This window comes from Drosophila arizonae, chromosome X, assembly GCF_054131065.1.
Source record: "Drosophila arizonae isolate 15081-1271.41 chromosome X, UAZ_ARI_1.0, whole genome shotgun sequence".
Taxonomy (NCBI): Eukaryota; Metazoa; Arthropoda; class Insecta; order Diptera; family Drosophilidae; genus Drosophila; species Drosophila arizonae.
This window is the reverse complement of record NC_142927.1, coordinates 29,208,387-29,224,941: the sequence shown is the minus strand read 5'-3', so window position 1 is coordinate 29,224,941 and position 16,555 is coordinate 29,208,387. Positions and strand designations below refer to the sequence as shown.

The window sequence follows — 16,555 nt, the reverse complement described above, 5'->3', positions numbered from 1 at the left end:
ATGGCTGTTTCGCCCTTAGATATAAGCCGCGATTGCTCGGTTTCCGTTCAACTGAATAGATTTGAAAGAACGATGCAATTTGAATGAAATAAATGCTGTTATATGAAACTTAAATCACTTATGACGAAGACTTTATACATTTGTTTTATTTGTATACCTTGAACCCAGTTAAACTGGGAAATCTTTTCCTTAATATCGACAACAAACGTTTTTAAGCGTATTTTGAATAATATTCAGCTAGGGATTTCAGACTTGCTGTGCAGGTCGAAGTAATGTATACAAATATTATAAATCTTTAGTCGCTTTACAATAGGATCTCTTCAGCAACTAAGCTGCCATAATATAGCCTACACTGCGGCTCCGCGTCAACTGCGCTGCACTATGGGGAATTTTGCCGTTTTTCGGGTATTTAGTCATTTTTGCGAAGTATGAAAATTTATAATTTTTTTATGTTAACATCTTAATAAAACTCCAAACTTTAAGGTACTGTACCCAAAATGTTGAATAACAGTCCACTGTTAAACTGTTAAGCCTAACAGCTGTTAAAGTGAGCTGTTATCTTCGAAAAGCATTTGCCTTCAGCTTACAATTTGTGGTAGCCGATTTTCAAATCATCGTTATTCAATGACCAGACATTATTTTTGAGAAATTTAAAAAGGATATGAATTTTTAGGGCTTCTACTATGCGTTGGCTTAAAAACCAATTGATGTTTGAACTTATTTTATTCATTTATTGTATAATTAGCAAATGTTGTCAAATTACATTTCTTGTAAATAAAATTAAACTTTGCAAAGACATATAAAACAGCCACAAGGGCGCATAAATATAATTCCAATTGCATGTTATAGAGTAATCAATTGGGATCTTAGTGCCTTTGTCGCAATGTGCACTTTTGCGCACAACCGGCGCAAATCAATTTTTAGCAGGTGACTGCGAGCTTACCTGTGTGATATTTGGCTCAATGAAAAAGGCAACTATAACCAAGAAATAGTAATTGTGATTTTTTTTTTAAGGCGAAACTAAATAAGACTAATATTGATTCAACTTATTAATGATATTAAAAAAGCAAAAGCCGCTTTTTTGCCAAAATATAAATGCCAAATGGAAGAAATGCAGCAGGAACAAAAACTAGCTGAGAACTATGAATGACTGCCTATGACAGCAAATGTTTATAAAATAATTGTTCATTTGAGGCAGATTATGGAAAATACTGTAGGCATTTTTGGCAAGGCAGCGTCTAATTTGCACAACCAGGTCTATAAATCAGACTAATTTCATCATGCATAGAAGGATAGCAGAATCCATAATTTCGCTGATGGTTGATAGAGCAATGTATACATCTGATCAGATTATTTCTTCAGCAAATCTTTAGAAACGAGTTTCAAAGCATAAAGGTCGCTGTCTAATGAAGTTGTACGTCTTGTATTATGTAAAGTTGAAGGCACAATTAAATCAGTTGAAGAACCCTAATTTTTTCAGCGGATCAATATTTCTGGCTGATCTGGAACTCGAAACTGAAGAAAACTAATTTCGATTTTATGAAAGTTCGACTGTTTTCAATTAAAATTATTATTTTAAAGTATAAACAAGCAAAATTCTAAAAAAAAAAATAAATTTTTTAATACAAAATTTTAATTAATTTTTTTTGGGTGGGCGGTGACACGCCCATTTTTCTAAAATATATTTCTGATGGTATACATATTAATAATACAAAAACCGGATCAAAAAATCTGGCTTAGTTTTCAAGTTATTAATTAATACCCGATAATTTGGATTTTTCCCCATAGTGCGCTGTTTGCAGAGGGTGTGCACTGAGTGCATGCGTATGTGTGTGTGTGTGTCTCTGTACATACACATGTATGTACTTTGTTATGCCTGCATAAAAGAAGCGTATAATTAGCTCATCGAAGAGCTCAGTGAGTCGCGTAGTCGAGAGTTTGCTAAGTTAGCTTTTATTAGCTTTAACTTTAATGTGTTGTCACTTGCCTGCTTGATATGATCAAATTTGTTTGGTATTTCCATATTATATTGTTTCAGTGCAGTATATTAAGATCATCTTGTGGGGAAAACCAGTAGAATTCTCTGTCTCTATTGGTGCTTTCCACAATTCATTGAGAATAGAAATCGAGCGTTGAATGGGTATGTTAGAACAGGTATAGTAAGAGAACGAAGGACCCTGACCCTGACTAAGGTATATCAAAATCTAAATGATACTCGGTGTCGATCTAGCTCTGTCCGTCCATCTGTCCACCAGTTCAACTGTCCAGCTATTCAACAGTCCATAGTACGACAGTCTATCCGCCCATTTGTTACAGAGTCCGTCCGTCTGTCTGTTCGACAGTCCGTCCGTGCTACAGCCCGGCTGTCCTTTTGTACATCTATCCGCGCGTAAGAATGTATCGATATTGATAACTATTAAAGCTGAAACAGAATTTCATTTTACAAGGAGTTTCTGTAGTACGAGATTAATGATGGTTCGTTGGATTAATTACGCCTATCTATCATATCTATCTATCATATAGCATTTATTTAGATCATTGTGCTTTCCCTACAATTTTAAATTTTATATTTATGCTCCGAATTTCAGTTGCAGTTGTAGACAATACTTAATGACGCATGCTGCTTTATTTAGGAATCATCGCATCTTGAATGGAATCGAGCCTAACTGTTGGATATATTGTAAGGGTTTGTTAGAGATTTATCTATTGGAAAGTCTGATTTGATGTGAAGCTTAAAGCTAATATGTTTAAAAGAGAAGCCCTCAGGGTATCTCTTAGTCTGGCACTCCCCATTGTTTTTAAATAGTGCAGAGGAAACAGATCACAAACTAGATTCTCACGACAGAACAGCTAAGACTGCTTCACGTGAACACAATGAGCTAGTCATAAAATGGCCCAGGCCCACTTTTCAGTACTGTTCTGAAATGGGCAGAAAAACAAAAATTTGTCTAGAAAAAGCATTCAATTTGATATTTCGTCTTGTGAGCAGAGTCGAAAACGGGTTTATAAGTGGATAAAAGTAGAAGCTCCAGATAGAAGCTTGATAATTGTAATAGAATGAAGAAAGGAGATAAACACGAATTGGTATTCGGTTGGAATTCTTAATCATCTTGTTGAGTTGTCATCATTAGCATGACTTGTGCTTTGTGCACGCTTTCGTTGCCTATCGATCTAGAGAGCTTCGCAGTCTGAGGGACACAAGATGACAGAAAGAGAGAGAGAGAGAGAGAGAGATGGAGAGAGAAACTGAGGGAGAGCGTGAAACTTTTATGATTTGATCTAAAATTAGAGTCTAAATGTCTTTCAGTTGCGTCCACTGCCGCCACTCTTACTCGAATTCGTAACTAATCCAATAAAAAGAGTTTGTAAAATCATAGCTAATCAAGCTATGATAATTGCTGGGAGTGACAATATACATGGGGTCCATGACTAAATGCCCTTTGTAGCATGAATCTGAATGAGCTTCTGCAGATTTATCTTGTGTATATTTGTGTGAAATTCCAAATTGCTTTCATCTAGCAGCCACTGTTTTTCTCTCAGTGTATTCGAGCGAGGTAGAAAGGGCCCCGAATATTTGGCACTCAAAACTCTCCCAGTTTATGATCTACAAGGCGTGCTGAGTAGCATAAATGCAGCTCGATTGTCTCGATTTTACAATGATGTTTACGATCGAATTTTTGTTTGTTATGTTTGCTCAGCTGACGGTGGGCGACGACTGGCGTCTGTTGATTGTCTTGTCTCGTAAAATCCAAACAGGTATCAGTTCGTCAGCACAGCCAGAGATGCTTTTATGTCAAGATCAGTCAAGTTGCCCAAGTCACGAATACAGCCGCAGCTCAGCCACAGCGACAAAGATAAAGAACACCGTTACAAGCTTTACTTTCACTTGTGCAAACACGGAGCGAGCTTGCGCCAAGAACAAGAGCTGGCGCTGCCAGCAGCCCTGAAGCTCACTTGGCGGCCATCTCTGCTAACGCGAGGGTCATCAGCGGGGCCCTAGACGTGCAGCCGACTGGTGCTGGAGCCTAAAGCAGCGCTTGGACGTCGCTCGCGAGCGTCTCTGGGCTCAGTAGTATGTCAGGGGGCAAGCCAAGCGGTCCAATTTACCGACTCCGATTCGCGTCTCGTGGAATCTAGTACGTGCTACCTGTCTGAGCTCTCTCTTGGCTCTCGCGCCCTCTCGCTCACTCTAGCTAACTCTGTCTTTGTCTAACTCATTTGCCGGTTTCGCCCTTCCGCATAGCTAAAATTCTTTGTCGAGATTTGATTTATTAATTTAGCTCGTAATATTTTGCATTTCTTTCTCTCACTCTCCCTCTCTCCCTATCTCTGCCCCAGCAGCTGGAGACGGCGGAAGCGACAAGAGAAGCAACACCTTAGTTACCATGATTCTGGCTGGCTGTGGGCCTGCCTGCTGCCGCTGCTGCTGCTGCTGCTGGGCAACATCCGCGGCTCTGGCGCCCATCTGCACAAATGGGATATCTTGCAGAAGAGTTTTCGCTACATGCAGGAGACGATGCTGAGCAACAGCTTAGAGCGCGCTCATCTCAATTATGGCATTGTGTTCGAGTGCCGCACCATGTAAGTGCTGTCATGCCGAGCTCCCCAAGATCCTCATCCCAGCTTCCTCCTCTCATGCCACCCACAGCTCCGACGCCAGTCTGGGCGACGAAGTGCACTTCCATCTGCAGCTCGGAGACCTGCGCGGATTTCGTCGCCTGGATGCCAATAAGAAGCTGGCGCTATTTCTGCACGGCTGGAACGATCAGGGCAGCAAGGACTGGGTGCAGGAGCTCCTACTGAGTAAGCCAAGCGAGAAACACTAACTTGCATGCGATTTCAAGAATTTTCTCAATTTTAATTTCATGAACTCAGCGGCTCATGCCAGACCCTAGCTCCCAATATTCATTTGTCGTAGACTTGTTCTGGAAAGTTTTGGAAACTTTACCCGCTGACATAACTCTTTAGCTCCCCTATTGCCTCCTCACAAGTTGGTTTCCAATCAGACTTTTCAGTTAGACTATTTTATCACCACTTTCTCTTTGTCAATTGCTTGTCTTATTGAGAATTGTTTCGTTTCTCAGCTCAACATCAATTGTTGCTCCAAACCTGATCGCAATAGGAATAATATTTCACTTTAAATTTAAACTTTTTATAAACAGATTCAAAGAGACGATGCATATTTGGGCGTGGCAGCTCGTATGTTTTTTTTTTTTTTTTTTTTTTCTCAAAATTTATAATTAGTTACAATTTGTAATTTCAAACGTTATGTTAGACTATTATGTGGATGCTACAAAACTAGAAATATTAAAATTCGTGAAGGTGTGGCAGTTATTTTTATACATACATAAAATTAAATATTACCCTAGATATGCATTTCTAAATCCTTATGCAATTTGCTGTTACTTCAACTTGAGTATTTGATTATGTAGGAGAGGCTTTTGAGCGTGAGCAATAATTTCAATATTGAGATGCAAGTGAAATGCAACAATTAGGAAAGTGTAGTGAGAAAGAGATCCCCTTGAGTGTACTGCGTCATCCATCAACTATGGATAGGTCTTCTGGCATCATGCTGGAATGGAGTTCATTTTGTAGTGATTTATTGTTGATGCTTATGTGTGAGCAATGACTACGTTTAAATTTATAGCTAGCTCTAAGTTTCGTCCAGACCTCTCAGCATCACAGGAAGGCGACATGTGTGGCATATATGTTTAGGCGAGGCTCGGCCGGGCCTCCATATTCCATATCCCAGTGTAATTAACTGAAGGTTTGTTGACGTTGACTTAAGTAGCCAAAGTTTACCAAGGCGCATACTTGATAATGAAGGATTGGGATAATGAACACACCAAGTTATAAATGCTGAACAAAAGTATTCTTTGTCGTTTCGTTGCTGATAGTTTGTTAACAACTCAAATGACATATTTTATGAAAGCTTACAGATATAAAACTTTATTTTGTTATAGCTGAATATTTATGTTATTTGTACATTATTAGCTATTAGCTCAAAACTGGCAGATCAGAAAATGGGCTGTGGATGAGTAGTAGGCAGTCGGTAATGCCCGACTTCAGCTTTTTTACTTGTTTTTTAATATCATTGTCACTTACTGTCATTACGAGGTTTAAAGTTTCTTGTTGAAATTAAACCAAAAATTATAAGTAAGTCTCATAAAAAAAAGAAAAAAAAAAAAAAAACTTAAAAAGTTCATTGAAACTTTAAAATATATATATCAAATCCACACAGTTGAGGGATCGAAGTGAAACTCGCCAGCATGCGGCGAAATATTTTCTGAGCACTTCTCTTAGACATCGTAGAATCATGACACGTAATTGTTGTGGTCCAACTAGTATAATTCGTTATTCTTCTGAGCCTGGGTACTAAATTATACACAGACTCCTGCCTAAATTCATCCTTAAGTCAAGAGCGTCTATTTGTCGATTATATGTAAAGTTGCTTGACAAGCCTTGTCCAGTTTGAGAAGAATATTGATGGATATTGATGGATGGATACAGAAGCTGGTGATTAAATGAAGTTTAAGTAATCACAATGTTTTAAAGTTATTTGGGTCAAATCATTATATTCTTAATACTCAGTTCCTTAAATATATTAATATTGGACTTGTTTCATATATATTCTTTTCTTATTGTTGAGACCTACCGTTGGTCTATTTCATATTTTTATATATTTCTAATTTGCCGCTGTAGCTATAGGAGTCAGAATACATCTGCCTCACTCCATTGCCACTCTCCCTCTCTCTCTCTCTCTCTCTCTCTCTCTCTCTCTCTCTCTCTCCCTCTCTCTCTCTCTCTCTCTCTCTCTCTCTCTCTGTCTATCTCTTTCTATCACATTATCTGGCAGATATTGAGTGCATGGAAGGCAATCTTTGCTCAGCTGATGGTTTATAGATACATACTACATATGTATAACACATATATTCCCTTAGTTCCGGTAGCACCGTTTACATCTACATACATATGCATGTAGCTCTATTGTGAACATTGTTTAATGCTCCTTCCCAACATTTCGACAGCTTGGACGCTTTTCGACGAGGACTACAATGTGTGTGTCGTGGACTGGGGCAATCTGTCGCAGAACGACTACAAAAGCGCCTCGATGTCCATCTTCGACGTTGGCCTGACGGTCGCCGGCATTATCATTGCCTTGGAGGAAATGCGGCCGCAGCACTTCAATCGGCAGAACATCACCTTGGCTGGCTATAGCCTGGGAGCCCATGCGGCTGGCTATGCGGGCGCCGTGCTGGGCGGGCAGGTGGAGCAGATCATTGGCCTGGACCCGGCTGGGCCGCTGTTCACGCTGCCCGCGGATGTGCACCCCAAGTACCGGCTGGACAAGACGGACGCCAAGTTCGTCCAGGTGCTGCACACCTCGGGCGGCACGCTGGGCACGAGCCTGAAGTGCGGCCACGCCGACTTCTACCCGAATGGCGGGCGAGCGCCTCAGAGCAACTGTCTGATGTTTATGAATCTGCGCGACATGCAGAATACAAGTGAGTGATGGGTGGACAGCTGTGCCGAAAGAGACAAGATATAATCCTCCATTCCTCCGTAGATCCCATCGCCTGCAGTCACTCGGCAGCTGCGATTTTCTTCAGGCAGTCCATGGACCCGCAGTACCCCTTCATTGGCTATGAGTGCGATAGCTATCGTGCCTATCGCGCGGGCTACTGCGATAACAATCGGCGCGCCGTATTCGGCATCCACTCGCGCCGCTGGATACAGGGTAGCTTCTATTTCGACACCAGCTCGAGCCACCCCTACGTGCAACGGCAACGGCCGCATCGCCGCTGGAATTGGATTTGGGATAGGTCTCACAATCGGAATCGCATTAGCGCCAGGCACTCAGCTAAAGACGAAGCAATTACACTAAAAGCAACAGCAACAGCAACAGCGATGGCAACTACCGCCGACCCTCTGGGCCGCACTCCGCAGTGGACGCGACGGTGGCGAAGGCGCAGCCGTGAGCGCCATCGCTGCCCGTCCAGATGAGCCCACAGAAGGAGAGCGAGCGAGAGGGAGAGTGGGAGAGGGAGTTGAGCGGAACTAGTTCCTAGTGTTGTTGTTGTTATATGCAGGAGAATCATTCGATATGCATGTCCGATAAAAGAAGAGAGCCAGAAGAAGAATAAGAGTGACGCCCCTACCAGACCATTTGTGCCGCGTGTGCTCCACATTCCAGAGTCAAGAGTCGAGAGTCGAGAGTCGAGAGTCGCGCATTGTTCTTGGCAGCAAATGAATAGAGTAGCAACAACAATCTGTTGGTGTTAAGTTGATTATTGTCGAATAAAAAATGCAAAATGAAAAGAAAGGAAAAACAAGCACTCAGTGCATGCTAGAAGCTGTCTAACGTGTTGGCTAAAATGGCCGCTCATAATTAAGAGGGGTCGGGCTGGCTGTCTCTCCGTCTGACATCTACATACTGATATAGGTGCACATGAACATAAAATAATTTAACACTTAACGTGGACAAGGTTCTGGACCCCCGGCCAGGACCAGACCCGACCAGACCCAACCAGACCTGGCTGGCTGTAGAAATGCAACTCACATAACTCATGCGAAGTCGACGGCCGCGCTGGCGACGACGGCGCCATAAATTTCAAAACAGGAAGCACCGAGCAAAAACAACTCGCAACTCAAGTGGAATGTAACGGAGCAGCAACAACAGTAGCAGGAGGAGGGGCAGCAGCAGAAGGAGCAGCAGCAGGAGCAGGAGCCCCAGGAGCTGGGGCAAGAAAACGAACAACAAGCTAAATAAAAGCAGAGCTGGTCTCATGTAGACGGCAAATATTAACTACCTTTTAGCCGAGGCGTGCCCAATGCGAAAGGCCAGCTGACGTAAAGTTGTAGAAAATTATGTTTTACAATGCGAAAATTGAATTTCAGTTTATTGTTTTCGCTTTTCATTTTGTTTTACGATTAACTGTAAAGTGCAGCCGCCAGTGTACGTTGCGTATACGCTGTGTGTGCTGCCAGCCAGGGCCGAACTTTGTTGCACGTCAATGACTTCCTGCCAGTCCCTGTACTCGACTGTATGTACCAACATAATATACACACACACACACACACACACATATATCTCTGTGTGCTCGCTGTGTGGGCCGTTGTTTTCATTCGGACAACCTGCTGTAGGTAGCATGTAGAAACAACATTCGATACCTGCCAAATTAATTAGAAATTTTAAAAGTTACCAGCGTATAAAAATTGAATTCGGAAATAGAACGAACAGCCACAGGCAGACCCAGCCGGGCTGAGCTGCAAAAAAGTATCGAAATCGACTACCCTCTGGCCCCTGGGGGCTTTATAATATAGGGGTCAGACATCGATAGGCGCGGGCTCGAATCGAGCATGCTGTGCCTCAGCAAGCGCCGAATTTTATGAATCAGCTTTAGGAACTCCCTAAACGTTTTTCCCATTTGCTGACAGCCGTTCTTAACAAGGCTAAGGTAAATTTGAGAAGACATGCAGATGTATTCAAAGAACTTGGCTATAGTCATATTACTGTATTACACTTGCAAAATTTAAAATTGGAGGGCGAGCTTGACTTTCATGTCAAGAAAGTTTCATAAATATAATACTAGACTCATTTCAGGAACTTAATAGCCTTAGACTGAATAGATTTCGCTTACTCCCAGCTAATATGATAAATAATCGGAAAGTGCGCTTCCTGCGAACTAGCAAATCGAAGACATTAACAAAAGCAATTATATATTGCTCAACTGAATATCCTGATATAAAATAGTGTTCCAGTAAGTTTAATGGATCCCATATCCATAATCAGTTCACCTGGCACTACGACGAAGTAAAGCACTTCCATCTAATGATACAGAATTGATTCCTGCTAATGACAATGGAAACTAGCAGCACAATTTTGGAATTCAAAATGTATTATATGAGTCCTCAGCTCTTCTCGAGTTCTCCATATCCCATGGGTCTTGCAAGCCAACAAGTGGGGGTAGAGATCCCCCAGTCCCATTCGCTTGGAACTACTCCCATGTATTTAAATCAAATCAGTCCTCTACCCTGTACCCAGTTCACTTGGAACTACTTCCAAGTATTGGCAATAGCCAAATACAGCTTTGTTAATGGTTGCTTCTGCCTATCCCATTCCCTTGGAACTACACAAAGTATCAGCTTACGCGCTGAAGATGACATTAGAGACTGGTCAGGCAGTTGCATCCGAAGATGAAGTTCGCAATGAGCTGGGCTTTGGCTGTGCTTTAGTGCAACTCAATTGCGTCCTTCTGCTGCTTTAAAGGCCTCTCAGCTATTGCTACGAAGAGCCTGCTTGTTTGTCTGATTGTATGAAAGGATATTGTTATCTTTGTTATTGCAGCTGCGTGTGGCAAAACGTGGCAGCAGTCCACCGAGAGACTCGGCCAAGGAATTGCCAAATTTTGTATTGAGCTCGATTATTGCACACTGAATCTACTCGATATATACACGCATTTGTACTTACATACATAGACAGCTATATCTTGCTGGGCCGTTTAGAAATCAAAGTTTCCTTTATGGTCTATGGACAGCGACAGCATGAGCTTACGCCAGGGTATTTGGCTTTCAGCATTCCCAAAATAGTTCTTTTTCCTTGAATTTACATTTTGTTTGCTGTGTGTTGCTCTATGCAAATAAAAGAAATCAATTCATAAAATTGAATTCAATAAAGCTGTTTGATGATACTCGCTTTGTTTTTCACAACAACAATTAATATGCGCAGCCAAAATAAATACTGTAAACGTATATAGATATTTTTTACGTGGTGACAGGAATTGTTTTCCTTTTATTGCAGTCTTTAATATGTTTCATCCACAATTCAATCAATCGCAGCCATCGCCATCGTTTTCACACGTTGCAAGTCGCATTGTTCTCTCGAAATGATAAATCGTTGTCTTTCTCTCATTAATATACACATAACTTCACTCTATTACAGTTCTTTCATACTTACTATGAACTGCGTATTTATGTTATATTTATGCCTGATTGACAGGGTCACTTACATGGCCTATAGACCGAGAAGTGGCGTCCTTATTATTCAGCGCATTCCAGTGGATCCAAGTGAATGCTTGGATGGCCTTGTGCTCGAGTTGCCAGCCCGACGAACGAAAGTTTCCATTGTTCGGCTCTACCCTGTAATTCGCATTGGCTGCAGACTTCAATTTCAACTTGAGGGCGTTCCAAATAGGCGTGACAGTTACTAAAGCCCCGGCCGAGACTGAGACTGAGACTGAGCTGAAGCTGTGGCTGATGCTGATGTTGATGTTGTGCCTGCGCCTGTGACTGGGACTGGGACTGTGACTGAGGCTGATGATGTGCCCGTAGCTGGAGGAAGGCAGGACTTTCACTCAATAGCAACGAGTTGTTAGGAAAACTATTTTACCGCTCAATTGATTTTGCAATTTATTTGCGCGCATTATGCAAACGCACACAGACATAAACAGAGGAGCACACACGGGCGATGGGCAATGGGGCACGGGGAAAGGGTAAGAGGGTACGGGTATCGTGTTATGGGCAAAGGGTAACGGCAGCAGCAGCAGCAGCAGCTCACGTGTCCTCAGCCCAAAGCGAGCTTTTGCCAGTGGCGGGCGCACTTTCAATTCTATTTACTCCCAATAATCATCATCAATGTCAGTGGCGCCTGCACTAGAGTAAAATAACAACAGCAAGAGCAGCAGCAGCAACAACAACAGCAGCATCAGCAATATCAATGGCAACAGTGACAACAAGAGGAACAACAGTCTTCAGCACTTCACAAAAGTCACGGTGTTGCGGTCGGGTATCACTGAGTCTCAGTCAAACAGTCTGTCTTGGTTTGGATGACTGATGTAAAGCGCACACTGAACTAACTTATCGCATTCACTTTTTAAAGAATAGAAATATTCAAAATGGGAACTTTGGCTCCATTCATTTACAAAGGCAAACAAAAAAAAAAATAATAATAATAAACTACAAGAAGGCTCTAGACGGGACCGCTCGACTAGGAGATACCCTGAACCCTCCAAGCTGATATTCTAATTATTCTGCTCTTCTTTTATACACACATACATACATATGCATTCACGCACGTATAAGCACGTGCTCTGCTAACTGCGCAGTAAGCAGCGACTGCGAGTGAGCTGCGCTGCAATCTCGGTCATACCATGAGAACTTACTTGTTGAGTAGTTTCACCTGCAGTGGGACTATCTTTATGAAATTAAATGATATATTCCTAAGCACTAGTCTATACTACTTAAAATGCATTTTTACACGTTGTTCAGCAAATTTATATAAATGGTAAATCTGAAGTCTCCAGGTTTTAAATTTAAATTAGGCTGAAAAAATGAAAATCAATTTTTCGATTATTTTCGATAAAATAGAAATCAGATGAGTTATCGATTAAATATGATAAACTTGTACTGCTTATGGTATACACGAGTATGCATACAAAGTTTCAGCTCTTCAGCTCGTATAACTTCCGAGATCTAGGCGTTCATACGAACGGACGCACGGACAGACAGGGCTATATCGACTCAGCTCGTCGCCCTGATCAAGAATATTTACACTTTATGGGGTCTGTCATGCCTTCTTCTGCGAGTTGCATACATATAACAAAACCACTTTACCATGATTCCGAATTGAAAATGGGTTCAGTGTATTAAAAGTAACAACTATCACCAATATAACAGCGCAGCTAATATTAACATATTCGTTATGCTATCTTATGTTTACAGTAAAAGAAACGATTAACGTAAGAGAGCTTCACCTCAGAGCAATTATTAGCTTGTATTTTGTTGGATAAATTTGTAGGATTTATAGATACGAGTTCTAGTGGGCGTGTCTAAGACCACTACAAAGTATTCTGTATACATTTTAAGCGCTGCACACATTATACTTCATCAATAGTGTTGGCAAGATAAAATAATTCGGAATAAAAATTTTAAATACCCCAAATTGTAATAAAGTAAAACAATACCATATATCACAAAAAAAAAAAAAAAAAAAAAAAAAAAAATATTATTTTATTCCTCATTTCATTTATTTCACATTCACTTGATATTATTACAATGTATGTCGCGAGAAATAGATTAAAATAACCAACAAATGAAAAGTATTTATGAATTACTGAATCGTTGCTTCTTATGTACATGTAAATCAATCGACATCTCTCATTGCTCCATCCAATCATTAATCTCCGTAAGTTGCTAAATCATGTCTCAATTTAGGCTTTTTTGTGTCTCAAGAAATAATATATTTGTTGGTAAGAACTGACTTGATACAACATTCGAGTACCATAACTCCGGCCCAGTATCGAAGTTATTCATGAATGCATTTTCCATGGGTGGCTGAGGCTTGAGGATAGAAAGTGGACATAAAGTGAGCAGCTTATGGGTGTGTGTGTGTGTGTTCTCTTTCTATCTCTCACACACACACACACTCTGTGTGTGTAATAACAGGTTCTGTTTACGAGGCAAAGATCCCATACGCCATTTGACGTAGGGACCCTCGGCATTACGGCACGGCGCACCTGTCCAACGTCCCAACGTGATCCTGGCAAAGTTAAGTGTTTCTTTAGCTTAATAACGGAAATATTTTAGTTGCTGGTTGCTGGTTGCTGGTTGCTGGTCGCTGCTTGGACGATACCCGCTTACACAAAAACACATTTAAATGCTTCCGGCGATGTGTTAAAGCTGTACAAGGACGTTCTTTTGGCTGCTGCCCGCCTCTGCGCCTCTGCGCCTCTACGCTCTGGCCGTCTTTGGAAAAAGGCCCTCCACTGCCTGTAAATAACTCGCAGCTGGTGTCGGCGTCATGGTCGTCGCTGGCTCTGGAACGCCCTCCGTGGTGGCGCTCGAGAAGACGGCCAAGCTGCACAGTCGACGTGCGACTTGCAACGTCCGCAGTCCGACGTCCGACGTGCGATGTGCGATGTGCGACGTGCAGCCGAAGGCAACGTTTTCTTTTGATTACACGCCGTGGGGTCTGGCCATTGTTCGGCCACCCGCTCGCGGCCCCCTCCAAGCCAAGCCAAGTCTTGCCCACAATGTAGGTGTAAATGCAAGTGAGCATGAAAGATGAAATATTAACGCGTCGCCTTCCAAGTCCCTGGACAGTCTTCGGCGACCAGCGCCCTGCGTCCTGCGTCCTGCACTCAATTTCAAAATGCAATTTCTACTAAGAGCGCACATCCGCCAATCGAGCGCCCAGCAACGAGCTGAACAAGTCAGCAAGCCAGTCCCCAGTGAGGCAGCACACAACAAAAGAGCTCAACACAGATGAAAGAGCACCGGTCGGGCATACCAGACCGACGAATACACTCTCTATATATGCAATGCACTGATTCAGCCATGTCGAACAGCCGAAAAATGAGTTTGGTTAACATTTCTGGAGACGAATCTCTCTCTCTATATATCCTTACATCTGGGTATACCAAATGTTTTTTATTGGAGGTCTGTCGTTAAGCTCCTTTGCTAATCAATCAATTCTCACATTTTAGATTTCTTAAAGCACATATTTCCGTGTTATGGCCATGGCCAGGCTTTATCTGGAAAGAAAATATGAAGGACTTCTGTTGAAAATATTTCGTTTAGTGCAATCCCTTTGCTAAATTCTAGTTATTTGGAGCTGGAAATAATACTTCAAACGGGGGTGGGGGGGTCTATGAACTCTTTTAGCATCTACTTTTCAAGAATATACTTTTCTGTTCAGTTTCTGTGCGTCCGCTGGCAATCATAACAACCCTGACCGAATAACCTCATTAACCATACATTCGGTAATACATATCTTAGTGTCTTTACCTCTCTCTCTCTCTCTCTCTCTCTCTCTCTCTCTCTCTCGCTCTTTCTATCCCTACCCTACCCTACTTCATGTAAACAGAGTACAAATAGTCTAACCAGACCTAGCCGCAAGAAGGCAATACACGGAGAAGAAAATCTTTTCTCGGCCGCTTAGACTCATTTCCGACCGTACAGAATATTTGCTAGGAGTACGAGAGCTTTTGGACCAAAGTTCTTCCAAGGCCATCAGCTGGTGCCACTCAGTCCACCTAGATTCGATGTCAAGCGAGACACAAAGGTGATTGTAGAGCGATTGTGGAGCAACTGAACTCATTCCTGCTTCCCTAATAGCCGACACGATACAAATTGATGTAGTCGGAGTCAGCTGAGCCAGCAACAAGTTGAAATTCACAGCGAGCTTAAGGCAAACCACAAATGCCGGAGTGTCAACGACACATGCAAAAATGTTCGACAAACCTGGCCAACATGTTGCACGAATCGCTCGATTAGGCAGCTGGCAGCGGCGACTGCTTAATGCACACAAATGCCTCCCTTCTCCCGTTCACATTCTCCTCTGATGACGCCTGCTGCAATCGCTTTGACCAGTGCTAGTCGCTAGTGTGTGTGTGTGTGTGTGAGTGTGTGAGTTGAGTTGTTTCTTGGTAGACCACATGATATGTTCATTTAATAGATCTGTCATCAAAATAATGAAAGCTCAGTGAAAGAGAGTGGAGAGAGAGACAGAGAGAGAGAGAGAGACAGAGAAATGGCTATAAAGAGAAGTTCAGATTAAATATTATTTCACTTCAAATCTACTAGCCTATGATGCTAGCCAATGGAGATGAATAAATCGGGAACCGCAAATAACAGTTATGCACTTAAAAAAATTAAGTTGTATAAAAAAATTTTAAATTTTAATTAAAAAAAAAAGAAAATGAAGCAAAGGAGCTAAATCATATATAGAAATATACATATATGTATATGATCTACGCATTCATATTCAGATGATATATAATATGTATGTAAATATGTACATATATACATATATATTTCATTATGACCTGTGCACTTAACGGTACCTATTCAGCAGGTAATGTGCAGTCGCAAAAGAGTGAAAGAGATGGATTGAACTAAAGCATACTGATACTCGCACAGTGGGTGTTTATCGGTCAATGTATTTTATAAAAATAATACAAAACCAACAAATTGTTCAACACTATTTGTAAAAAATGTCCTAAAGAATGAATTCTGGGAAAAAGTCCATCTTTTAAAGAAAAGATAAGGAAACTACATAGTCCGTTCGTCCCACTGTGCAACGGAGTGACCCGCTTAAAATCTATTTTTAGAATTCAATTTGCGATAAGAAGTGGTTAACGCAGCATCGTTTCACATTTTGTGCGCATTGTTTCTTTTATAATTTGGCGATTGATTGCGATAAGTCGTAAACGTGATGCTATTGTCCGTCAGTTTTTCCTTTTTTAAAGTGGAGCAAGAAGTTACGGTTTGCAAAATTTGTAAGCGTTCCTTCAAGGGCAATTACATCACTAATTTGAAGAGACATCTTCAGGAGTGCCATGCCGATGAGTACCATTCTGAGTTGCAGCAGGAAGAAAGTGAACCCCAAAAGAAGAAAACTAAATTTTCTATTTCAATGTCGGCAAGCGAGGTCAAGAGCGTGCGTGCAATTGGTGACAGATGAAAAAGTGGCTTACTCACCTTTTGATTCTGCGCCGCTCAAATCGCTGACAGACCAAATTTTTAATGGATTGCAGATGAGCCCCATTACATCACG

General features: G+C 41.6%; 1 protein-coding gene across 2 annotated transcripts; it reads left to right on the top strand.

Annotated features, from left to right (window-relative positions):
• Window positions 1-3,771: 3,771 nt before the first annotated feature.
• LOC108620249 (lipase member H-B) lies at window positions 3,772-8,333 on the top strand. 2 transcript variants are annotated; one of them, XM_089474289.1, is made up of 5 exons: window positions 3,772-4,136; window positions 4,339-4,581; window positions 4,649-4,803; window positions 7,029-7,505; window positions 7,568-8,333. In XM_089474289.1, the coding sequence occupies exons 1-5, from the start codon at window positions 4,075-4,077 to the stop codon at window positions 8,002-8,004; spliced, it is 1,374 nt and encodes a 457-aa protein (XP_089330415.1). In that variant the 5' UTR covers window positions 3,772-4,074; the 3' UTR covers window positions 8,005-8,333. The 2 variants fall into 2 exon arrangements, with proteins under 2 accessions (XP_089330415.1, XP_017872647.1); XM_018017158.2 differs by having other exon boundaries at window positions 3,775-4,136; window positions 4,342-4,581.
• Window positions 8,334-16,555: the final 8,222 nt, after the last annotated feature.